Consider the following 25,680-nt stretch of genomic DNA (forward strand, 5'->3'; position numbering starts at 1 on the left):
TGCTTCACTATTCATGATGCCCAGAGCTACCAAAGCAGCTGCCTAGGATGCTGCTGAGGACAGGGGTCCTACCTTGGTGAGCAATCCCTTTACTGTGGGTTTGCCCTCTGGCTGCAGGCAAATAGGGTTAGTAGCTTGGACTCGCAGAACATTCTGTAACACTCTGATCCATTCTTCCAGTATATTGGGGGAGTCAGCCGTCAGAAAGTATGTGTGCTTCTCTGTGGTCAGCTGCAGTGGGATAAGGAGCGGCATTAATGATGACGAAGTCCTGTCCAGTTAAGTAGCGTTACCAACAGGGGAGCACATATGGTTCACCTAGAGTCTGGTTTTGAGGAAATGTACAATCCTTTAGCCACTGTGTGAGAATAGCGACCATTGAGTTAAAATTCTTTTTACGTGGGTCTGACACTTGCTCATACTATTAAATCTAGGGTTGTGGTTTTATATCTGTAATTGTCACATGTTCCTTCTCTCTCCTCAGTGTGATAAGCTCTAGGCTGTTGAACAGACAGACTGGAGACAACGACAACGCTAAGTGCACACACAGTTAACAGTGCAGGAGGGGATTTTCATGGAGAGGAGTGAAACACCAAACATAAACAAATGAGAAGAATTCTACACCAACTCCTGTGCTACACGTGACCATTTACCAAGAACTCAGAACATTCCAGTCTCAAGTTAACTGTGTTGCCAACTTCCCCAAGTGTCAGGGCTTTACAATCAATTCTTTACAGTCATGCTCTACGGCAGAGCTCTCCCTGACTCATCAACTTAACTTCCGGGATCCTGGTCCAATGAGAGCATCAACCACGAGCCTTTCTAGCCAAATTTTTACCTCCACAGGAACGACAAAATCGTAATGATGATGATATGATAATGCTGACAACAATAATAAAATAATGGGCACCCAGCAGTGGCTGCACAGCTTTAAACCCTGAACTTGAGGGAGAAACAGGCAGATCTGAGTTTGAGGCCAGCCTGATCTATAAAGTGAGTTCCAAGACTGCCAGGGCCACTCAGAAAAAAACCTGTCTTGAAAAAACACACAAAAAAATCCCACCACCACCAACAACAAATGTTACTGAAACAACATTTCAGAAGCAAAGTGTCTGGATTTAGAGTATCTCAGAGCCTGTTTTAAATTTAGCAGATGTATATGTGGGTGAGAGAGGAATCAGTCATCTTTGATAACACTTGGTGGACAGTGCCTCTGGTCAACAATTGCTTTCCCTCTTAGAAGTTCATTGTCACTGTCCAATTCTATACTAAAATACAAGAGTTCTTGAATTCAATAGTATATAATGTTACAAACACCTCAGAAGTGCATTTACTGGATAAACTTCCCCTAATAGCCTAACATTTTGAGAGCTGGGAATGCTCAGGAGATTAAATAAGAACTCAAGAAGAAAAGGCACAAGGCAGTAGTGGGAAACACCATGCTTAATTCGAAATACAGGGTTGGCTAAAAAATAACGTATTATTACAAACTTTCACATCAAACTAATTCTAAAATGAATAAAAATGTACCAAACAATCTAATCTCAACTGAGAACTGTTTTTACAGTACCAGAAGAAAAGATAATGAATCGAAAAGATGTGTACCTGAACCGTTTGCTTGTTATCTCCCCGTAAAATATTGCAGCATGCACTAAGTTCAATGTGGCCCTGGGGTTTCCGAATTACATCGCTCTGTACAAAAGGAGGAAAAATAGAGAGATTAGTAGCTATAATTGCAACTACAGGAAATACCTTGTGTCATTGATCCATCATTAGTTTTTTAACCTGTATCTTTACTTTTTGTGTATGCATGACTTGCCTGCATGTATGGCTACACATCATGGACATGAGGTGGCTGTACCACCCAGAGGGGCTGTCAGATCCCTTAGATTGGAGTTACAGATGGTCATGAGCCCTCCACGTCAGTGCTGGGAGTGAAACCAGGATGCTCTGCAGGAGTAGCCAATGCTGACCCATCTCTCCAGGCCCCATAATTTAGTCTTTTTATTACAGGGGGGTGGGGTGGGGTGGAGGGACCAGTTCGGAGTCTGTTTTATAGTGTGAGGAATTCAGGCCCCAACAGGAGCACCGCCAGCAGGAGCACTCTGAACAGCGAGCACGGCCCACTCACCGGAGACTTGTAGTAAAGTAATTCGCCGCCTTTAAGAACAAACCATCTCCGCTTCCAAGTCTTGACTCTCCCGCTCATTTTTAGTAGGTAGCCAGATTTTTCTAAAGGTTCCTAATGAAAAGAAAACATTTGACAATGGGATTCTGCTTCCTTCTAGGAAGTCAAGCTAACAGATTCATTAATTGTTTGTCAATGTATGATCCAAAGTTTACATTTTTCCCATTGTCACTGGAAACCAAGCAGGTTTTTAGGAGTTTCTGCTCCGGCTGTGAGCACTCTGTGTCTATGGAATAGGCATCTGGAGGAATGGCGTAATCACTTTCAGAAGAGTCAGACACGCCTAGGAAAACAAAGATAAAAATCGAGTCACTGTTTCACGTCGGTGCAGCCAACAGCAGCCGTGTCTCCTTCAGACAGCAAATAACTCCTACATCATAAACCACCTTCATAAGACTTATTCCCATTCTTCCGGCTATGGAGAACTTTTAGTGCAGGAAACAGAACTAAGGGGTTGGAACTGTTACACAAATTTCCACAAAAGAACATAACATTTTGGTATGACTGGCACCATGAGTTTTCTCACATGTATCAAATATAATCCAAGTTTACCAGTTCATCTTATTAAAAGATTTAAAATATGTACATTTATATATTGATGTGGAACCTCGATAGAATCTTTTTATGAAAGTCCAGTAAACTATTAACCAGCTTACTAGCTTTAAAAACCCTTCACTAAAGATACACTGTAAGCCTCAAAGGCACAAACATGCGATTCATACATCAACAGCTCTGAAGCAAAGAGCAATGGAACCTCGTCACAATAGTTGGGTTGAGTCTCTACGAAGTTTCCTGTGAGTTACAAGTCATATACAGATGGTAAACACAAGTGGAGATTTACAAACACTAAGTGAAGTCAAGAACTTAGGCCAATATGCATCTAAAAGCAATGGTTGCTAAAGAGCACACAGGAAGACTGCTCCTGTAATATTAGCCTTTGCTAATATTTGTTCAGACAAATAACAGCTGTCTGACACAGACACCACACATGAAGACCCTCGGCTATCATCCTGGTTAATGTCCTTATTGTTTAAGCAGTGAAAGATCCAGAGATGCAGGATTTATGCAAAGTCAAGTAAGCCGAGTCCGAGGTGCTAGGACTATGACGCACAACAAGAGAAACGTCTGAGTCCTCTATGACGCACAACAAGAGAAACGTCTGAGTCCTCTTGCCACAGGGTCTCGTGAAGGAAAACAGACGCCCAACAGGAAGTAAGTGCAGCAAAAAGATGAAGTAGGGAGCAAGACTACAGCGTATGGGACAGCCAGGCCACCAAAGAATGGCAAGGACAACGATCTCAACAGCTTGCTCAGGGTGGAACCCAGCCATGTTTGAGCAGAGCCATGAGGAAGATCAGTTACACAAACATGAGGGTCAAGCATGATGGTACGCACATATAAATACGCCCAGTTCTAAGGAGGGGAACGCAGGAGGATAGGCAGCGGAGGGTCAATTTGGGCTACAGAGTAAATTCAAGATTAGTCTGGACTAAGAGAGACCCTATCTCAAAATAAAATAGGCATTAAAAAAATCTGTAAACAAGAGGGCACCGAGGGCAGCCTTGACTAAAGGAAGAGAAGGGGACAGATGAGATTAAAGACATAAAGGGAGGCCTGACCGCTGTTGTGAAGGACACTAGCAGCTGCATTCTCAGCAACAACGTGACATAATCAAGTTAGGGCAAGGAAAACAGGCGAAAGCCCAAACACTGACCCACAGTCAGCTTAGCGGCTCCAGATGAAGCCCATGGCTTTGAAGACAGCAGCAGTTCCATACAACACAGTTTGGAAATCAACACATATCCAAGGCTTTCCTAAAGTACAGGTGCCACTTACTGAGACCAGATCTCTCTGTAGCCTCTGTGCACACAATTCACTCATAGCTGGGCTGGAGACAGCTCAAAGGACAAAGTACACATAAGCATGAGGACTTGAGTTCAGATCTCCAAATCCATATAAAACCTGATACAGCAGTGGGCACCTGTGATTCCAGCACAATATGGGAGACCAAGACAAGAGGCTCCTAGAAGCATGTGGGCCAGCTGGCTCGTGTGTCAAGTCTGACCAATCATATACCTCGTCTCAAAGTGGGAGGCAACACTGAAGCTGTCCTCTGAGTTTCACACGTGTGGCAAACACATATGTACACATACAACTTTTAAATTTGTATTAAAAGCTGTACGTATGCGTGAAGTAAACTTGCAGTTGTTTTCCACATTAATATCCGATTAACCAACACAAATTGTAGGTGTGTTTTCTGACATTTAAGAATTGTAAATAAATCTTCCTACAAATTAAACAACATGCCACAAGGTAACTATAAAAAACAAACCTCCTTTTGGCCAATTATTTCTTTTTATAGTAATATAATATTCTACTTCTAATAACGACAACATCAGCAATAGATTACAATGAAAGAGTGGTTTTGTGAAATCACAGAGAACTGAATGGAAAATTACCACTAGAATATAAATGTCTCAGTCCTAGGCTAATGCCCATTGCATTACGGGTTGTGTTCTTAGAAATCCTACTGAGGTAAGTCCTGAACCAATCCTTCACAGTGTGCTGGCACTGCCTCCTGCACATGCGCATTTCCCTCACCTCGCTTCATGGCTCTGGGACTGCCCGGCCCACTGCGGCTGCGCGCATCTGACTCCGACATGCGGGAGCTGGACCTAGAACCGTCCTCTTCATCTGAGCCAGAGGAGTCATCCAGGAAAGGGCTGCTACTTATTTGTGTCGCCTTCTAAAGAAAAACAGAACAGCCCCCCGTACCCGCCTCTGAAGTAGCTGTCCTCTTTATTATCTCTTTACACATATAGTGCTGTGGGCACTGGTACATATTTTAAAAGAAAGAAAATAGCCTATTTTGATATCATGACAATCTGTCTTCAAAACTTTAGATTTTAATTAGCTAGGATTTTCTCAATTACAAAATATTCCTGAAAACATAAAACTGTCAATATCTGACGGTCCTTGTTTTAATTATGTTCTCCTGGCAAAAAAGGGGACCCTGGCAGGAACACAAAGACATTTCTAAATTAAGAGTTTCCATTGCATCATTAATAGTAAGCTAATGGCCCGCCGTGGGGATGAGGAGAACATCATAATCATTTCCTCCAGGCCTTCTGATTTCTTCTCTTTTTATGCTATAGCAATGTGACCATTTAAAGCTCTACAAAGGGGGGAATTGATGTAAAAACGTCAAGAGTGGAATCTGCAACTTGAAGAAAGCTTCCCTGACTATCCTGAAGAGAACCATATGTCTAACAGCAAGAAATGCGTTCATTACCCCCTTCAACGTTGTATACACTGGTGTCGACATATTCTTGTATATGAGAGACGTATAAGGGCCTGCTGCAGAGTAGGAAAGTATGTTTGCAGAATCTGAAACAGAAAACAACATTAAAGAAATTCCTTCCAACTAGTACACTGGTCTATTTCTTATGAATATATGCTGAAAAGAAATCAGATTAACAGGTGGTGGTTATTAATATTACTCTGCTTTACAATATGACATTTCTAGATCTATATCTACACTTTTTTGTCTCTTTATTTGTGATGGGGTCTTTCTGTGGAGCCTAGGCTAGCATCAAACTAACAGTGATCCTCCTGCCTAGGCCTCCTGATTGCTGACATTAGAGGCAACATGCCCAGCTCCAGATATTGTTTTTTACGGGTCATTATGTCCCCATATGTGCCACCTCCCCAACTGTAAGCTCTTTGACAGCAATAGTCGTGTTTCTTACGTCTTTAGCCACTCCACTAAGCTTAGCTGTGCAGGGCTAAGCATAAACGGCCACTGGCTGATTCAGTAAGTGGTCCTTTCGAAGATGTTCTCTGAGGATTTGGAGCCCTGTCTCTGACTTGGTGTTAAAACCTTATTCTTAAGCCCTGTCCGGAGATCCAAGTATTGACAGGTTAGAATATACTTTGCTGATTAAGAAGAGAAGAAAACTAAAAACAACAGTGTAACCTCTCTAGATAACCGGTTGAAAGTCAGACAGGTGGGAGGTAGAAGGAACCACCAGAAGTATTTCTTTTCTTATTATAGACACTTCTGTGTGAGTTATTTTATGATTTTGAGACAGGGTCTCATGTAATCCAGGCTAGCCTTGAACCTACTACATAGCTAAGGCTAGCCTTTAGCTCCTCTTGCCTCGACATAGCAACTGTTGGCTTTATATTTTTTATAGTGAAAATAACTGTTTCTATAATAATTTTTGAAGGAAAGGGGACAATAATATATAAACCAATATGTTTATAATTTTTGTTGCTTAAAACAGATAAAATGCCCTTGTATTTCTACTTTGCCTTGTGTGTGTGGGGGGGTGTAAAAACAGTAAAGTACATTCGACATCAGGACTGAATATATTCATGCCTTTATCCTAAATAAAATAAACATCAGTTTGAACACAAATCAGCAAATATTTCCTGAACACTTACATATTTCCATTATTCTAGCAACATTAGACATTTGGGAAGGTCTTGCCTAGTGAAAGAGCAATACACAATCATGGAGTTTAAAAAACCCTTTTATTACAATTTTTAAAAAATCATACACAGTGAAACTTACCGTCTTATGCTTTCTGAGTGTATAATTTGCTAGGGTGGAGTTTATTCACTTTGTAAAACAGACCTCTACAACTTTTCTTCTGAAATTTTATACCCACTAAAGAGCGTCTCCCTTTCCCCAGTTCCCCAGCGCCCGTGAGCACCATCGCGCACTGTTTCTGTAGTCGATTGCTTTGATGAATTCCTTAGCAGAATCATGTGTTCCTGCCTCTCTGTGGCTGCATCCCATTCTCTCTGAAGCGCACCCGTCCTCAAGGCTCACCCGCATCACAACATGCAAAGGAAGCACTTACTTTGATTAGCATTCTCCATATTGAAGACCTCAGACACTCGGATGCCTGATTTGGCTACAGCATATATCCTGCTCTCCTAATATAAAAGAGAGATTGCACCAGGTGCTTACAGCCACGAAATGATTACAGTGAACACAACATTCTTCCTTTGTTCTTCAGATAACATCCACTAGAGTATAAAATTCTAGTTAGCACAAAACTCAGTGCCGATGGAACACACCACTGTGAATAGCTCATTCAGTAGTTAGTCTATTATTTGTTCTCAAACTTTGGCCTGTTATATTGACTTTAGGCGATTTAAGAACAAGCATAAGAGAGCTTAGAGGCAAGCACTGGTTTTAGGTAAGCCCCTTCTTTAACATTGTAACATTCTACATGTGGTTAAAGCGGGGGAAACCCTGGATAGCTGTAGCATGAAGGCAACTGCTTACAGTCACTATTACACACAGATATCATCTTTAATATCTGTTATCATGGCTAGGATAAAAAAGGAAAAAATTGTACATTCAGAATCACAGCAGAGCATTAAATGTCACTGCCTTCTTATTTTAATGTACATTTCAGTAAAATGAAAGACTTTGGGTCAAACAATAAATGGAGTCAAGAATTACGCTTGAATGATTATTTTTTTCCTCTTCTCCAAGAAAGATCTCTGAAATGGGTACTCAAGGTTAGCGTCACTAGCTAACAAGAAGGATCCCAGGGGTTGCTAGTGCATAAATCACAGTACCATGCCTCTTATGAAAGGTCTAAACTTGAACACAGTTGCCTGGACCAGAACACGGAAGACAGAGGATGTCACGCTCTTCTTCTGGGCTGGCCTGGTAATGGGCATGCGTTCACTGATGACGCTGATGATGGGACCTGTTCCATGGCCTAACAGAATGGGTGTGCTTTCTCGGAAAGGACTTACACAGGGAGATGAACTGTAGAGGCAATGCTAAGGTAGTATAAGCAGGAGCTTCGAGGCCGCTGGAGTCCGTGTGAGCACGAGACAGAGCCGGAAGCAGGAAGGAAACGGGGGTGAGGGGGGAGAGCGAGAGAGAGAGAGAGACACCATAGGTGAGAGGACAAGGCAGGTCACTTAGAAAGCAGGCCATCAGAGGTAGTGCTGGGCCAGAGCTTGTCCCACCTGAGTGACTATTACATTCTGCAGGACACTCTAATTCAACCAGGGTAGACTTGCTTTAAATTAGCATCTTACTGACTATGGTAGCTAGATCATCTCCCGAAAACCTGAAAATATCAACCTTTGAACCTTTGCCCGGGGTCAGTACATTAGAAGTCTGAGAAGCATTCTACTTTTTCAAGGACCAAATAGCTCAAAAAGAGGAAAAGAAGGAAAAAGTAAAACTCCCAAATGAAATGAACTTGAAAGCTTAACATCATCAATCTCTTCAACGTAACAACAACAACAACAACAACGACCACCCAAGTCTCAGCGTCTCACTGTCCTAGGGTAACACACGTAGAATCACAGAAACCCACATGCCTTTTGCTTGTACATTTTTGTGCAGTTCAGAATTTAGCAATGAACGAGAGGCAGTTTCATGCGGATACTGAAAAGAAAAAGTATGTTCTCTTGAAAGTAAGTAAAAAGCAGATATATCTTTAAGTCTGAATTTATATTAGGGAAGTCATGGCTATTTTAATTTGTTTACAGTTATAGCCGCTACTAAGTAAAATAACCATAATTAAAAAGAAACATGACTCCAAAACCCAAAATACCTGGCAACCCAGATATTTCTTTTGAAGTCAAAGGTTAAATTGTCCCAGTATGGGAAGGAAAACATAAGTCTACAAAACAGACCAATTCACTTCATTTTAAAGGTAAGCTATTTGGGCTGGTGAGACACTCAGTGACAAAGGGTGCTGGTAGGTTAGGGTGACAAAGTAAGTTTGAGCCTAGGAACCTGCATGGTGGAAGAGAGTGACAGCTCCTGCAGGCTGTGCTCTGACCTCCATGTGGACACTACAGCATGCTTGCCTCTCCCACTAATACATACGTTTGAGAGCTTAAAGAGCAACTTTTTTAAAAAAATCAAGCAATATAGATAATTCTAAGAAATATCAAATCACTGACAGGTTGGTTTTGTAGTCACAATGTTTCCAAAGAGAAACCGTCTCTTCTAGGTTAGTAGGAAGCTAATTTAGCTGAAGTAATGGATTCGTAAGTTTACGATGAGTAAAACAAAACCTTGGTCAATCAAGTGGGAAGCAAAGCTCACAGCCTTGAGCCATAGGACCTAAGTGCTGCTTCAAAGCACTCCTGGGAAGCAGTTAGAGGAAACCCTTCTCGTGTCCTGTGTCAGGGCCTCCAGGCTCTGGACACTCCTACTCTCCACATCCATCCTCTCCACACCCTCTCACTCTCTTCTTCCTTAAGTCTGCACAGTCCAGCACGGTCCTCTCCCCCATCTCTACAGGAGCAGCTCCCACAGGAGACAAGCGTCTTCATATTGGATGAGTTAGAGGGGCCCTGGCCTCACCTCCCTCAGGAGGAAGCCAGAATTATTTAGCTCCAGCTTGGACCTGAGTGAACAAATCTAATTCCAAATTCTAATACTGAGAAGCTCATCTGCCCCCCCCCCCATGCTCTCATCCATGACTAAAGTCATATTTTGAATTTCCCACCTGTCTTGTTTCTCAATTGTTCAGAACATGGTTGGGGAAGAGAAGGGGAAATTGGATTCTGAAAACAGAATTGTCAGGACAATGCTGATAAGATTTTAAAAGAAGCAGGGGTAGGATTGGTAGTGTGAAGCAGCCCGAGTGCATGCTGAGAAAAGGCCCCTGAGCGTGTACTGCACCCGGATGTAATTACCCAAGAGGGGAAGCGGTGCAGAGGAGGAGTGGGGGGCTTGCGGCACGAGGCCTTCTTTGCGGCCTCGCAGTTTTCCTGGTCATCTGTATGTGGAGGATCCTGGGAGTCATAGGAAAATAAGCCGTCATCACAACCAGTGTCCATGCTGTTCACGGCTTCCGCACAGTCGCCATCAACCACATCAAGGTCCGTCTCCTGAGGCCTCAGCGGCCGGATCATGCTTATAGCATTCCGGTTCACGCCAAACATCCGGTCCGAACACAACTGTGGCTGGCTCAGGTGCCTTTTGGTGAGTGCCACACTTATACTGAAAACATTGGGGATCCTTAGCTTTGGGGATGGCTGGCATGGTGGAGGCGCTAATGGTGTTCCTTTTCCGGGGAGTGAGCTAGGGTGTTTGGGGGTTAAAGCTGGGGTTAAAATAGGGCTTGGGGTGTTGGCCTCGCTTGATGAGGATGAATAATCCAGTCTCTGGGACTGAAATTTCTTATTCAGTTCATCTGAGGAACTATCGTGCTCCTTTACTCCTGACTGAGAACTCCCCTTTGCAAGGTTACTCTGAGCTTTCCATGGTGCCTTCTGCTGCCAAGAATATAGCTTCTTGTGCTCAGGTCTGTTACCATCAAAAGTCTCTTCTTCGAATATAGAACTACTGTCATCAGAAGCTGTGAGATAGGCTTCACTGCCCATCCTGCCGCACTGGCCACCCTCCTCAGACGTGTGGCTGGAAAGGGTGGACGTGCACCTGGACTTAGATCTGCCCTTGCTTCCATCGTCCTCGTCTGAACTCCAGTCACTCACTGGAACCCCAGAATTCTGGGACGTACCACCATCTGTAGCAAAGCTTGCTCTTGTCTTCCGGGTCTGTTCTGAGCTGCAAGAAGTCTCGTTCAATGTGCTCTGGCTTCTGCTCTTCTCTTGGACTTGGCTGTCAGTGGGCTTCTCTGCAATTTCCATCTCTAGAGGAAGACACAGCACATTGGCAGATTGCCTTTTAAAACAACATAACTACTCTGCATGTGTGCATTGCTGCTGCCTAACGGAACTACACTGTAGAGACTGGCAATGTCATGTGAATAAAGTCAGCTTATTCTATTCTTTGTTAGTTTTATGCCTTCTAAAGTACAGTTAAAAACTGCAGGGTTTATAAAAACATATAATTCTTAAACTTCAATTTAACTATCAAAAGTAAATTGCTTCTTACAAATAAGTATGTGGGGGAACGAAAGTTGGCAACAATCTAAAGACAGAAGGAGCAGAGTGTGAAGAAAATGAATTTGACCATCAAAGAAAGAAGCTGCCAACAAAGTGAACACCGTTACTTCCATTTTACAAAGAAAATGACAACTCTTTTCCGACTAACCTTTAAAGTCATCATAAGGTAAGCCTAAACATAAACACAAAACCATAATTTTAGAAATCATGTGTTCGCACTGCAATACATGAAATGTGTAAAAACCACAGAAAAAGCTTTCCTCTACTCTCTGTTTAACTATAACTCCATGAGTTTTAATAAGAACAACCTCTTTAAATGTCTTTAGATATGGATTCCATTCATTAGCACCATGAAAAATGGAAAGCACCAACAGCTTTATAAATAATGACTTAAAACTCCAAATTGAATAGAAAAGGAACTCTGAAAACATAAATAGGAACCTCCCAACTAAGGAACAAGAGGCTGAACAAACCAGCTCAGGTTCTGCAGCAGAGACTGGTTACATTTTGAAGGTTTCTGCAGCAGGGATTGGTTACATTTTCAAGGTTTCTGCAGCAGGGCTTGGTTACATCTTCAAGTGCTGAGCTTTCCACACAGGCAAATTCAGTGGTGCTGAGCTGACCACTGAAAAGGTTTCTTGGAAAAGTAACAAAATATGAATAACAGCAAGAAATAGGTCACAAGGAAGCCTTCCACTGAAAAAGCATTGTGTAATTTTCAGAATGTCAAAACCCAGCTGAGAGGCAGCTTTTACTACGGTCATTTTTCTCAGGCCTTGGAGGGAAACTAAAACGGGAAGTAGGTAAGTTGCAAACTCAAGCTTCCCTAGAACTTATGGAAAAAGTCAACAAACAAGGTTGCCCTTGAGGTGTTGCCACCAGGCTGCACCAGCATGCAAAACTCAGAGGGAGACTCTGAAAATGAAGGGCACGGGAGCAGGGCTAGATTTATGGAGTATTAGTATTTTCTTCTCTGAAGTAACAAAGAATCAAAGTAGTTATCAAAGTGTCCCACACTGTACGTACCTTCTACACATCTTCCTTCGGTGACCTCAGGTTCACTTGGGGCCATCTTGGTCACTTCTTCAGATCTTACTACACAAGGAGGACTCTTTGCTCGGGACAAGAAGCATCCAAATGACAAATTGCTCAGGCGCTGACCTTCTGAGGACTTTGATGTGGAGACACAGGATAACTTCTTCTCTTGGAGTTCTGTAACGTCATTAAACAAAATGGAGTTGAATTTTTTATAGCGGTTTATTGGAACCGCTGAATGAAAACATATAAGGACTTGAATAAACCACTCTTAATACCAGAAAAAAAAAACAAAAAACACTGAATTTCTTCTTATATTTATATGTAAGTATACATTATACATAAGTAAATGAAAACCCTGACATAGAGTATAGAACCCTAAATCTGGAGTGTGTTTTGGGGGAAGGGGTGGTTGGGAGAGGATCAGTGGGTAAAGGTGCCTGCTGTCAATCCTAGTGGCCTGAGTTCAGGCCTCAGACTACTAACTATGGGTTTAGCCCATCTTTAGGATAACTGACATTGTTGTTTGTAAGGTCAAAAGAATGGAGGTCCTAGGAAGGAAAGTTCCTGTGGAAATGAACTTCAGAGCACTAGGAAAGAAACAGAAGTGAGGTGGGTTACACTAAATAGCAACTGGTAACAAAGACCAATATTTCTTCAGAGGTATCTTTAAATATTTTATGTTGATCATCTGTCACATGATTATGTACTCAACTCTGCGGATTCTGCATCTGTGGATTTAATTAATGGTGAATCAAAAGTATTTAGGAAAAAAAAACTGTCTCTACTGAATATATACAGATATTTTACTATGAGTCTGTAAAAAACTACAGTCTAACAAATGTTTATACTATTTTTACCTTTCACTTGGCATTATAATAGCCTGAAGCTGATTACAGGAGAATGTGTGCGGACCATTAGATGCAACCCCTGGGCCATTTTAAGCATCCTCAGGCTTTGGTATTCGTGGGGATCCTAGACTCAATTCTCTGTGGATACTGACAGACAACTGCATGTGTATGTATGTATGTCTGAATGTGTGTGTATATGTACGTGTGGAATATATACATATATTTTGCATTATGTGTACAATATATAATATACATATAGTTTATATTATATTCATATATATACTGTAAGCACACTAAATCTACCATATATCTGGTAGCTCTGCTCCAATCTAATCCCAGTTTCCAAGGATCAGAACCACTCGGTATCTAAAACCCAAGAAAATGTTAATGAAAACTAGAATTGCAAGCCAGAGATAGCAGGGAAATAGACAATCTTTTGGAAATAGAATTGGTGCATCCAACCTTCTTCAGTGAGTGAGTGAGTGTCATGAAAACAGGAAGCCTTAAATCTACATATGGTTCTTCAGTCATGGCAGGTGTCTGTCTTTTATCATTCAGATGGAGGAGATGAAAGCAAGTATTAGCAGGTGGTGTAGTGGCTGACACCTGTAATCTCAGCACTCAAGAGGCCAAGGAGGAAGATGTAAACCTGGGCTACACAGTGAGTTCTGGAACAGCCTGCTCTACACAGTGAGAGAGATCCTGTCAATCGACAACTTTAAATATTCCTTTGGGAAACCAGTGCTGCTATCACAATCACATTATTAATATCAAGATATTAAATATTCTAGAGTTATAACACAGTTATTATTAAGTAGCAAGGCATTGACACTGTCTTTAAATTTGATTTTCTTTCACCTAGGTGTGGTGGCACATGCCTTCAATCCTGTGTCTACTCAATAGAATTTACTTTAGTTTTGGTAGGTTTATCATTCGAGAGGTAGTCTACCATGTCCTTCAGACACAACTAAACATTACTGAACAATCAAAAAATGGTAACCACTGATTTGAATACTTAGCTTCCGACTTTTTGTTTTAGAAACAAAAATCAGTTGGGAGGAAGAGGCAGGCAGATCTCTGTGAGTTCGAGGCCAGCCTGGTCTACAGAGATAGTTCCAGGACAGCCAGGTCTACACAGAGAAAGCCTCTAAAAAGCCAAAAATCGTGTTCTTTCAGCCACACTAGTTTGTTCTTCATGTATCGTGTGGGGTCCATGGTTGAGAGGATACAAAGGAGGCTGAGTCTGCAGAGCTGAGGACCCATCACACAGCACTGCCTTGACCTAGTCCAATGGGTGCAGCTGAGTGAGCACAAGACACACACACCTATGAAGTCACTTCTTCATCCAAGCGTGCAACTGAGTGGTTACCATCAGGACGGTGTCTACAGAACTCTCTGTCATGACAGCTACACAAGCCTTTGAGGTTAGAAGGAAGGCAAACTCCACAATGGAAAAATACAAAGGACAATATACAGGCTGTAAGTTTCTATGATCGTCAAGAAACATGAGACAGGAACTGGTGAGCTGGCTAAGTGGGTAAAGTGGTGCTGAGTCTGCGGCTCCGAGTGGGGATCCCCGTGTCCACAGAAGAAGCCACATGCAGCGGCACAAGCCTGGGCCTGCACAGGATGGACACAGGTAGCGGCACAAGCCTTTAGCCTGCACAGGACGGACACAGGTAGATCCAGGCTCTTAGCCAGCCAGGCTAAGCTCATTAGTGAGCTCCCAGGTTGGTGGGAAACCCTGTCTCAAAAATAAGGTAGATAAAAGGTGATAGAAGCAAAGACAGGAAGTTGTCTCTGCACTCCACACACACACACATGTTAGTGCTCTGGCACACATACAAAATGGATGGATAGAGAAAAGGTAGTTTGAAGCAAATTTCAAAAAGTTGAAAATAACAACTGATTTTCATTTCTAAAGCAAAAAATCTGAAAGTAAATATTCAAATCAGTGTTGCCATTTTTCGGTTGTTCAATAATGTTTAGTTGTGTCTGTAGGACATGGTGACTAAGTCTAGACTACCTCTCAAATGACAAACCTACCAAAACTAAAGTCAATTCTATTGAGTAGACAGTTTAAATTCAGTCCACTAGTGTCAATGGTCATAGGTGGCTGACATCACTTCCTTGAATGCAGGAAGAAGCCAGGGTCTATAAAGAACTCTGAGGAAACATCTTTTCATGTTTGTGGTGCTAGGGCTGAGACTAGGCCTTTTACACATGCTGTGCCAGCACAAGCACTGAACTAAAACCCCAGTTTATTTTTATAAACCCTCTGAATGCTTTTAAAAATAGGTCAGACCTACTGCAGACTCCCACCTGCAAAATTCACATCCTTTTCTGGGAGACTTGGTCCCAGAAGGTTTGAGCACTGACAGTGTGTGGGTGAACTGAGTTTTGTGGCATTTGCAACAACCAGAGGGGGCATTTGGAAACCCACAGCACCATCCCACAGCTGCCTTCAAGGAACCCCAAATTCGGGGGCATGCTCAGAATGCATAAACCTGAGGAAACTTGAAAGCTCTCGACACAGGTACAGCTAACTATCTACATTTCTGATTTGTTAACCCCCATTAAAGGGATCTATTTTTTTCTAAGTTTAAGTCTCAGAATGCTGAAGAACAAACCTCTGGCACAAATACCTCTATCATTTTGCTTCATACTACTCTCTCTGTTCTATCAAGACAACAGAGATGTAGCACTGCCTTGCTTAGAAGAACCAGCATGGTGTTACCATTGGAGACTAGACCAGCTACCTATGATCCCTGAACTTCAAGGCTGACATTAACATGTAGTAGTTTTAGCAGATTGGATTCTCTAGATTTTTTTAAAGATTTATTTATTTATTTATTTATTTATTTATTTATTTATTTCATGTATGTGAGTACACTGTTGCCGTCTTCAGACATACCAGAAGACATCAGATCCCCATTATAAATGGTTGTGAGCTACCATGTGGTTGCTGGGAACTAAACTCAGGACCTCTAGAAGAACAGTCTGTGTTCTTAACCGCTGAGCCATCTCTCCAGCCCAATTCTCTAGATTTTAAATGGACTTTAAATGCCTTTAGGAAAGAGAGGCAAAATTATCATGCAGTCATCTTTCTCTGACCTCTGTAATAGCCACTTTGATAAATTAATATGTCACCACTTGTCTCTTCTTGCCTATGGCTCCTCAGTCCAACTTCTGGTTGGATGGAGAAATTCTTTTTTATTTACTGACAACAGCATCTGACATAATTCATAATCAGATCCTTAAAACACTAATAGTAAACTCCTATACCGCCAAACACGTCTGCTATCCTGTCTTAGTGAAGCTATTCATACCTTGCAGTTTTGTCTGGATTGCCCTTATCTCTTCAGTCTGGTTTTGGTTGATGAAACGAAGATTCTGATTCTCTACTTCTAGCTAAATAAAAGAGTAGAATGATATTCTTTAATACAAAATAACACATTTTAAATTTATTAATAAATTATAAAACTTAGAAAATAACAATATATAATGACTCTCTGTGCAAGCTGGTGAGCTCATTAGCATTGGCTCTCAGACTTAACAATCACGTCTTCAATAGTTATTTGTCCAGAGCTAAAAGTTTTCATCCCTACACATTTCCCACTGTAAAATAATTTTAAAAAAATAAAACAACTAAATTGGCATTTAGTCTATGCTTCTTAGATACCAAACCCACTACCTTTATGACATATATTTGTAATTATTTAAAATTAACCCGTTACAATATGCCTGTTTACAATCATCATCATGAGTATATCAGTATTTTTTAAATTTAAAAATGTAATGGATAAGCCGGGCGGTGGTGGCGCACGCCTTTAATCCCAGCACTTGGGAGGCAGAGGCAGGTGGATTTCTGAGTTCGAGAGTTCGAGGCTAGCCTGATTTACAGAGTGAGTTCCAGGACAGCCAGGGCTACACAGAGAAACCCTGTCTCAAAAAACCAAAAAAAAAAAAAAATTAAAAAAAATGTAATGGATATTAAAATGAAAGCAGTTTATCACAAGTTTATCAAAACACAGGACAATAACCAACTGGTCAAGGCTTATTGTCTCACTCAGGGTTGTATATTCTAAAGACTTTAATTTAAAAAAGTAAATAATAAAGGAAAAATTTAGCAGTAAATACCTCATTTAACTTAACTGTTACCCATTCTTTGATCTTAGCTGCTTTTTCTTCTATTATTTTAGCTTCTTGTATTCGCACTTGTTTCTGAAATAACATCAACAACTGTTTTAGTTTCGACATAAGCTCCTTGTCTTGGAGACATTACATCATAAAATCTGAAAGTCAAACTCACTTAAAACCTGTTTCCAGGTTAATACATTTATCTCCAAGTAACCAAACAGATTTTTAAAAGCCCAAATTTCCAGGCATAGTGGTCCATGCCTGTAACCCTAGTCACTGGAGTCTGAGGCAGGAGGATCATGGGGTGTGGGCCAGCATGAACAGTAGATCTTGTTAGAAGAGAAAGATGGGAGAGGGAAGGAGAGAGAAAAAAACCTGTTCAGCAGAGTAAGAAAGCAAAAGGCAGGTGCAGATGTGAGGTAACCTGGCGGACCACTTAGGATGTAAGAGCTCCAAGGAAACACACCTCTGGGCGTGTCCAAGGGATTTTCTAGACTGTGCTAACTGATGTGGGCAGACCTGACTTAAATGCAGATGACGTCCTCCCATAGGCTGGGTTCTTGGACCACCACTCATCTCTCTCTGTTTCCTGACTGTGGACACACGGTGAGCAGCTGCCTTGCTCCTACTGCAAGTCTTCCCTGTGGGGGTGGGCTGTACGCTCAAACTCTGAGTAAAATAAAACCTTCCTTCCTCATGTTGCTTCTTCTATCAGGTATTTTGTTGAAGCAACACAAAGTATCTATCTAGTACCACACCCCTTGCTGGTTGAAGCAGCAGCCCCATCCATACTCATACAATGCAGCGAATCCTCTAATATATCAACAAAACAAGCTGTTTCTGGACCAGTAGAATTGGATCTACCAAATCAGGTGGAGAACACGAATCTGCTTAGGAGCAGAGTTATTTTCTCCTTCAAATAGTAGATTAAAACAAAAAACCAGAAAAACACAGAGAAACTCTAGTTTGTCACATTTAACAACCTTAAAACTTGGCTCTGGTCACAAAACTCCAGAGAATGTGAACAGCATATAAATCACACTGGGTGGGGATTGAGCTGCTAGGACTCTGAAAGCCACTGTCCTAAAGTACTGAGTCCACAGAGAAGGCTAAAACAAACGAAAATGTTAGTGTTAATTCAGTAGCCCAGACTAGCCTCAAACTCACAGCAATCCTCCTGCATTAGCCTCTCAAGTGGTGGGATGACAGGGATGAGTGATTACACCCAGCTCTTGGTGAATTTTTGTCATAAAACTGAATGTACTCGACTTGTTCACAGGGAGCAGCTGAAAACTGTGTACTTCTCAGCAGGAGGACTAGCTGACATGCAAATATGTACAATGTAAATATTTTGTCTTTAGATAGTCTCATTATTTTGTCCAGACTGACCTCACGCTAATGATCCTCCAGTGTCAGCCTCTAGGATTCTGGGATTGCAGGCATGGACCACCATACCCACTTTGGCTGCAAATATATTATGCATGCTATAAATTATTTCCAAATGAAAAACATTATGTTTAAACTCTAAAGTCTGAACGTTAAAGAACATTGACACATCTAAAAAAAAAAACATACTAGATCTGGGGCCAGAGATGTGCCACCATGACTGATGTCGTAGGCTCCATCACCGGGACCATGTGGTGGAAGGAGAGAACCGACTCCAGCAAGTGCCCTTTGACCTCTACACATAGAACACACACACACATATATGAACACTCACACATGCACATTCATGCACACATAATGGACATACATTTGAATACTCACACATGCACACATACATGCAAAAACATGCTCATATACACATGCACGAGCTCACACATAATAAAAGTACTAGTTCTTGCCTGAGGCCTTGAATCACCCAAGACAATAATGGAACAACCTCTTACCAACACATGTGACATAATCCTATGAATAAGATTCTCCATAGTACCATATCTTGTTTTAACCGCGTATCAATGAACACACATTAATACAATTGACATTCAGTCTTCCTAACCTGCTCTTCAAGCCGCAGTGCCAAGTTCTGAATGATGTCATCCTTCTCCTGCATCACGGACTCCAGGTCTTGACACTTCTTATATAGTCGTGTCTCTGACTCACTGGTCTGAATATTAGCTGCTTTTAGTTTCTCTTCCATAACTTGTACCTGAATTCAGAGGGTAAATTATGCCATTGTGCCAGACTTCATTTGCCAGAGTTTTAAGCTTACAACTACACTTTAACATTAGGTTCTTAAACAGTATCACAAACTGAAAATATTAAACAGTAAGGTATAACATATTGTGGCGATTACAAAATCTGAAGACTATTTGACAAGTGTCGTGACCTTCAGGGTGGGTACAAGAAGTCATGAGCCTGCTACGGACACACAGGGTAAACACATGTCTGCTAGAGCAACAATAGTATGCAAAGGGTCCATATGGAAGCAAATGCTTTTAGTCCTGTTTCCCTTATGTAGGCAAGAAAAGAATACAAAGAAAGAGTAGTATGTAAGATAAGTTTCCAATTAGATGGCTAGATATTAACACATTTGGGGGAGAAAACTGAACTTAGGTTAAAAAAAAGAAGAAAAAAAAACAGTAGAAAAAAAGAAAACCAAAGAAACTTAAAGCCCAAATAGCAAAACCATTAAAAAGAAAACAAACAAACAAAAAAAGTCCAAACCAGATACAAGCATTGGAAGGAATTTAATGGGTTTTCCTTAGTTTATTTGCTAATATTTTCCAGTTCCAGGCCAGGAAAGCATCAGTGCATAAAACAGACACTCAAATCCCTTCCTACATACAAGTTACAGTCTAGTGAAAATAAGAGACAGTAAGTATAAGACACCATATGACCCAACAGTACATATATGGTTAGTAACTATAACATGTGTGAGCCAGGTGGGTGAGCGATGCTTTTTTAATGTCTAAGACAGACAGACTCTGCTTGCATCTTCTGCAAAGAACACTGAGACATAAGGAATCTTCGAAGGACACATGTGCAGCATCTGCTCACCCCAACACACTGTGACTCTACCCAACTCAGTGAAGTCGACTTCTGCAGATCACAAGCCCAATCCCTAGATGATCAAGAGCCTAAGGTATTGGAATCTTCGCCCGAGACTTCATGGGAAGGTCTCAATAAGAGAGAAATTTATGCAATATTCCATAAATATATATCATAATATTCTAAATAGGTAAGAAGTAATTTTATGAGAAGCTCAACGATTATGGTCATGAAGAAGAAAAACATATGTATTTGAGAAATTGTAGATGATAAATGCAAACAAAACAAATTTTCCATCGTTTTAATAATACCAGGGGGAAAATGTAATGAATCTTAAAGTCAGTTGAAATTTGGACATGTGTGACTACAGGATATTTTTAGGGGAAAGCTATAAAGGTAAGTTTGGTTTTATTTTTTAAACATGAATACTAAGTTTCATCTGTGGGTTCACTGTGTAAATGTAACTAGGATTCAAATGCCACAATTGTCCTAATTAAATAACACATGCACATGTGCAGTACACATACACACACATATAGACACATACACATACATATACTTACAACACACACATATACGCAAACACTCTCACACTCATTTACACATATACATGCACACAGACCACACACACATAGCACACAAGCACAGAGAAAGAGACACACACTGCCACATACACACACACTCACATACAATACATACATACACTCACACACATACACATACATTTGTATTCAATTGTGGCACATCTGCACACATTCACTTACACACATATTCACTACACACACACATACATACTCATACAATCTGTCTCACATATATATGTACTCACACACACATACAGAGCTAAAAACTTTAAAAACAAAGCAGAGGAAGAAAACACATTTTGCTTTTTAAATAATTTAAGTGGTCTTAGTTTTAGGTGTTTTAACATAATTAACATAAAGTAATGATTTTCTTTTGTTGTTGTTTTTGATGAGCCATAAAAGTTCATACTAAAGACAAAGGTTTACCCTAAGAGATCTGCCATGAAAAATAGCCCAGCAGGAGAAAAATAGCAAATACTCAATCTCCAAACAGTTTTTCCAGTTATAAGCAGGATATTCTGTAGCTATAGAAGTTGAAGACAGTAGCACCAAAAATGTCAGCCTCTCTCTGAGAGTAAAGTAATAGAAGGTAGACCTCAAGAAAGACTGTGGGTTAGAGCGTCAGTCAGCTAAGTGCCTGCTGCCCAAGCATGAAGACTCAAGTTCGGACCCCCAGCACCCACATAAAAGCTGGGCGTGGCAGCTCCCAGTGCTTGAGGAGGTCAAAGGTAGATCCCTGGGGCTCACTGCCCACCAGTGTAGCCAAATCCACGAGCTGTGGATTCAGTGAGAGACTCTTTCCAAAAACAAGGTCAACTGCATCAAAGAAGCCTGCAGTGGTCAGAGGTTAAGAGACTCACAGCTCTGCAGTGAGGAACTGCTAAAGCAGGTTGTCTACACACACCCCTTCCTCATATCGAGGATCGGAGGGCAGGCAGTACGGCAAGATCAGAGGTCCGGGAAGACTGCTGAGGTACGTGAGGTATGTCCTCTGGGCAGGACAAAGCCCTTGAACTCATTAACTCCTGCCATAGCCTCTGTGGCTGCTGCCACAAGATCAAGCCAATCAACCATCCAACATGGAGAATGAAGAGCTATGCTAGGCCCCACTTTTAGCTGAATGACTACTGACGGTTGATAACCACTAGGGGCCAGAAAGTCAGTTTTCTTTAGTCATGTGTGGATTCCATAGGTAGATGCTCCTGGTCCATACGGGTAACTGGATTAACTGGACAAAGAGTGGAAGAAGGAAAAGAAAGTGGGGGAGAAGATGAGATGATGACGTTAGGGGACAGGATTGTTGAAGAGAGGCCCGGGAGACGCTGGAGTTGGGAAGTTGGCATGGGTGGATATGACTAACTACACGAATTCATCTCTACAATTACCAAAGAATAAATTTTTAAAGAATTTAAAGGAAGAGAGTAATTGAAGAAGACACTTGACATTGACCTTTTGTTGTCACATGCACACACACACACACACACCGCATGCACACACGTGCGTGATGTACATATTCCAGAGAGAGGGAAAATGTGAAGAGAATACAGTTAAGTTTAGATATAAAGTATCTCCCAAAGTGTTCGTCTATAGAAGGCTTGGTCTAACCCTGTAGACTCAGCCATTGCGATGTGGTTGGTCCCGAGAGCTCTGCCTTCAGTAATGGATTAAGCCACTGGTGGGAGAGGAATCTGACGGCATTGCTGTGGAAAGGTGGGCTGGAGGACGGATCATCTGAGAGCAAGAATCTGAAGCTCTTGTTCCCTGGTGGCATTCTTATATATTCAATGTGTGTCTGTCTGTCTCTGTCTCTGCTCCGCCCTCAGCCCCTTCCTGGATATACTATAAACGTCTCTGTTTGCCACCCGCTCTTTCCACCATACTGTTTGCCTCATCGTGGGAAACGGCTGACCACAGACTGAAACCATGAGCCAAAAAATGACCTTTCTCTTGAAAACAGTTGCTCTCAAGTTTTCTGTCACAGTAATGCAAGGTCTGAGTACCCAGAACCATGTGAGACCAGAGACAGGCTTTTATTAAGTCATAGCAACCACACTTAGATGTCACATGAAACTGCACTTTCATTACTTAGGGAAGGTTAATTACTATATTCCTATAGCTCTGGACAGCTAGTGCTTGGAACCAAGGAACGTGTTCTTGTGTTATGGAAGAACATGACAAAGATCCTTGGATGAACCACTGTCATCTGAAACTCTTTTCAGGTGACTATTAGTTTTGGATAAACAATTTTCTGAGGCAAGAAAAATATTGGCAAATGTGTACAAAGTCTCTTAAAGAATCACAAAATAGTCACCAGCATCCTGCTTGCCAGCTGGCCCAGTAATGACCAGGACTCCCAGCCTTCCTTGGTAATCACTATGAATAAGATGTCTACAGGAATGCTAAGAGTTTACAGAAGAAACAAGACATCTTTTTAAATATCCTACCACAAGCACACGGAAAACAGCCCAGTTCTTTTTTCCATTCATTTAACCTTAACCATACAGGAATTTTAACTACTCAGACTGACCAGTAACAAACACCGACTGAGGAGCCAGAGACAGGCTCAGCAGTTAAGAGCACTGACTGCTCTTCCAGAGGACCCGGTTCAACTCCCAGCACACATGTGGTAGCTCACAACTGTCTGTAACTGCAGTTCTAGGGGATCTGACACATATACCTCACACAGACATGCAGGCCAACACCAATAAATAAATAAATAAATAAATAAATAAATAAGTTTTAAAAAACCAACAAATTCGAACTGGCTTAAACAAACTCTCACAAGCATCTACACATGTACCCTGCTTTCTGGAGGCTTTTTTCTTTTCCTTCTGGTAAGTTCCTATTTGCTTCCTCTCATTATACACTTCAACCTTCCCCTAAACCTCTTAGATCCTGAAATCCCTAAGCTACTCTTCACCAAAGAACTAGCTCAAGCAGACTTGGACTACTCAGATCCAAAATAAAGGACAGGGCTCTGACTAGTCTGAGGCAAAGGGAACCTCTGAGCCCTTGGGACATTCTTATAAATAAAAGCACCTTGGCTTCTGCCATCTTGGGCACATCAGAACGTCAGTGCTAACAACATGCTTAATGGGTGTTACCAGTTACTTTCCTATTGCTGTGATAGACTCCATATCCACAGCAACTTAAAGAAAGAAGAGCTTACTTGGGCTTATGGTTCCAAAGGGCATAAGAGTACATCACCATGACAACAGGGAGGTATGATAGCAGCCAGGCATGGTGACTGGAGCAGCAAGCTGAGAGCTCACATCTTGAACTGAAAGCATGCAGCAGAGAGAGCAAACTAGGGGTAGGCTGAGGTCTTACTATCCCACTGCCCACTGCCAGTGACATATCCCCTTCAGGAAGCCCACACTTCCTAAGCCTCCAGTAACAGCTTCACCAACCAGGACCCAACTGTTCAAATACACTGTGGGTGTGTATTCTCACTCAGATCATTACCATGGTGAATATCTATTGCTGTTCGCCCAGGGTCTCAGCCACACGGTACCAGTGTGACTCTGGCAGGGGACAGAGGGATGGGGAAAGCTATAGTCTTAGTAACCAAGATCCGTCACATAAGTACTTCAGGCTGATCCCCTGTACACCAAGCTTTGTAGTTTTGACACTGGCAATGCTCTGCAAATCTTTCTCATGAAACTTTGATAGGAGGAACAAGCGCATCCCTACATGATTTCACTGGAAGACAGCAACTAGAAACTTGGACCTCAGTGTTCCTGGACACTGCCTGTGATGCCCTTTTCTTTCATAGATTTTAAATGGTTCCTTTCCCTATATATAACCACAATCATGAGTGTGAAGTAGTTATTTGTTTGCTGTAAATGTTTCCAATAATTCATTGAACCCAAGGATAGTTTGTGGAGCCACCCATAACTCCCAGTGCTATTTTTTCTTGTCCTGCACATATGGAAACCACACAAACCCACACACTGCTAATACTGTTTCTGCCACTGCCATCCACCGTGGGCTGACTGTGTGCCAGGCACTTCACTTAAATCAGCTTCAATCCTCACAATAGCTAACTCCTACTCAGCACTAACATGTGCTCTGAAGCATCCCAAGTACTTCACTCCAGCAACCCACTCCATTTCTACAGCATCCTATGAGAGACAGGCACAAGACTGGACCACAGTTCACAGGTAGAAAGCTGAAGCAAAGCAGTCAGAGATGAGAAGCTGTCAGCCAATCCCAAGGCAGACACCCATGAACTCCATCTGTATTTCCTTCGGACTGTAGAGATTCTCCTTGGCAACCTCTGGTCTCATATCCCCCCATCTCTTCTCACTGTCTTTGGGAACAGGGAGGGATGGCGGAGGAGAGGGAAATTGTTCACCTTAAACCCTGAGTTTTCATTGTAAGTGTTTACATGTATGTAAACTGGAGTAATTGTTCTCCAAGAATCATGAAAAACAACTGAGTTAGAACTAGCCTCAGACAAACGCCTTTAATCCCAGCACTTGGGATTTCTGAGTTCGAGGCCAGCCTGGTCTACAGAGTGAGTTCCAGGACAGCCAGGGCTACACAGAGAAACTCTGTCTCGAAAAACCAAAAACAAACAAAACAACAAAACAAGACAAAGAAACAAACAAACAAAAAACTAGCCTCCGTATCTACCTGGACCAGAGTTTTACAGGAGTGTCTACAATTGTGCCACACTGGTCTTTCTCACGGGATGGCCCATCCTCATCTTCTTCTATCTTGAGAGAGTCAATGGGCCATAAGATAAGTTTACTTTATAGGCAAGGTTCATTATAAGATATCAAGAGATCTAAACAAGACAGATTTGACTTATGGAACTGGAGTGTTTTATGATTAGCTATTTACTAAGCCAACGATGAGAATTTAGATTATAATTCTCAAATTAACAGAGCAGGAGTAGCTTAAGTTAAAATGAATAGCAAAGCTGGCATTGCTGACGCTTAAAATTCTCATCCACTGCCAGTGGGCATGCTATCTGACA

The 25,680-nt window shown here is 41.7% G+C and overlaps 1 protein-coding gene across 2 annotated transcripts in view; it reads right to left on the minus strand.

The window, feature by feature from the left end:
• The window catches only part of Plekhh2 (pleckstrin homology, MyTH4 and FERM domain containing H2), a 96,168-nt gene that overhangs the window by 47,951 nt on the left and 22,537 nt on the right, over positions 1-25,680 (minus strand). Inside the window, exons 3-14 of one of the 2 annotated variants that reach the window (XM_028765116.1) lie at positions 19,121-19,270; positions 17,122-17,205; positions 16,311-16,392; positions 12,122-12,307; positions 9,881-10,839; positions 7,057-7,132; positions 5,481-5,575; positions 4,790-4,934; positions 2,344-2,471; positions 2,132-2,242; positions 1,606-1,692; positions 73-231 (exon numbers count right to left, since the gene is read on the minus strand). In XM_028765116.1, coding sequence (XP_028620949.1) covers positions 73-231; positions 1,606-1,692; positions 2,132-2,242; positions 2,344-2,471; positions 4,790-4,934; positions 5,481-5,575; positions 7,057-7,132; positions 9,881-10,839; positions 12,122-12,307; positions 16,311-16,392; positions 17,122-17,205; positions 19,121-19,270 — 2,262 coding nt within the window. The remainder of the gene's footprint in view (positions 1-72; positions 232-1,605; positions 1,693-2,131; positions 2,243-2,343; positions 2,472-4,789; positions 4,935-5,480; positions 5,576-7,056; positions 7,133-9,880; positions 10,840-12,121; positions 12,308-16,310; positions 16,393-17,121; positions 17,206-19,120; positions 19,271-25,680) is intronic. The other variant, XM_028765117.1, reaches the window with a different exon arrangement.

This window comes from Grammomys surdaster, unplaced genomic scaffold, assembly GCF_004785775.1.
Source record: "Grammomys surdaster isolate TR1022 unplaced genomic scaffold, NIH_TR_1.0 149, whole genome shotgun sequence".
Lineage (NCBI taxonomy): Eukaryota > Metazoa > Chordata > Mammalia > Rodentia > Muridae > Grammomys > Grammomys surdaster.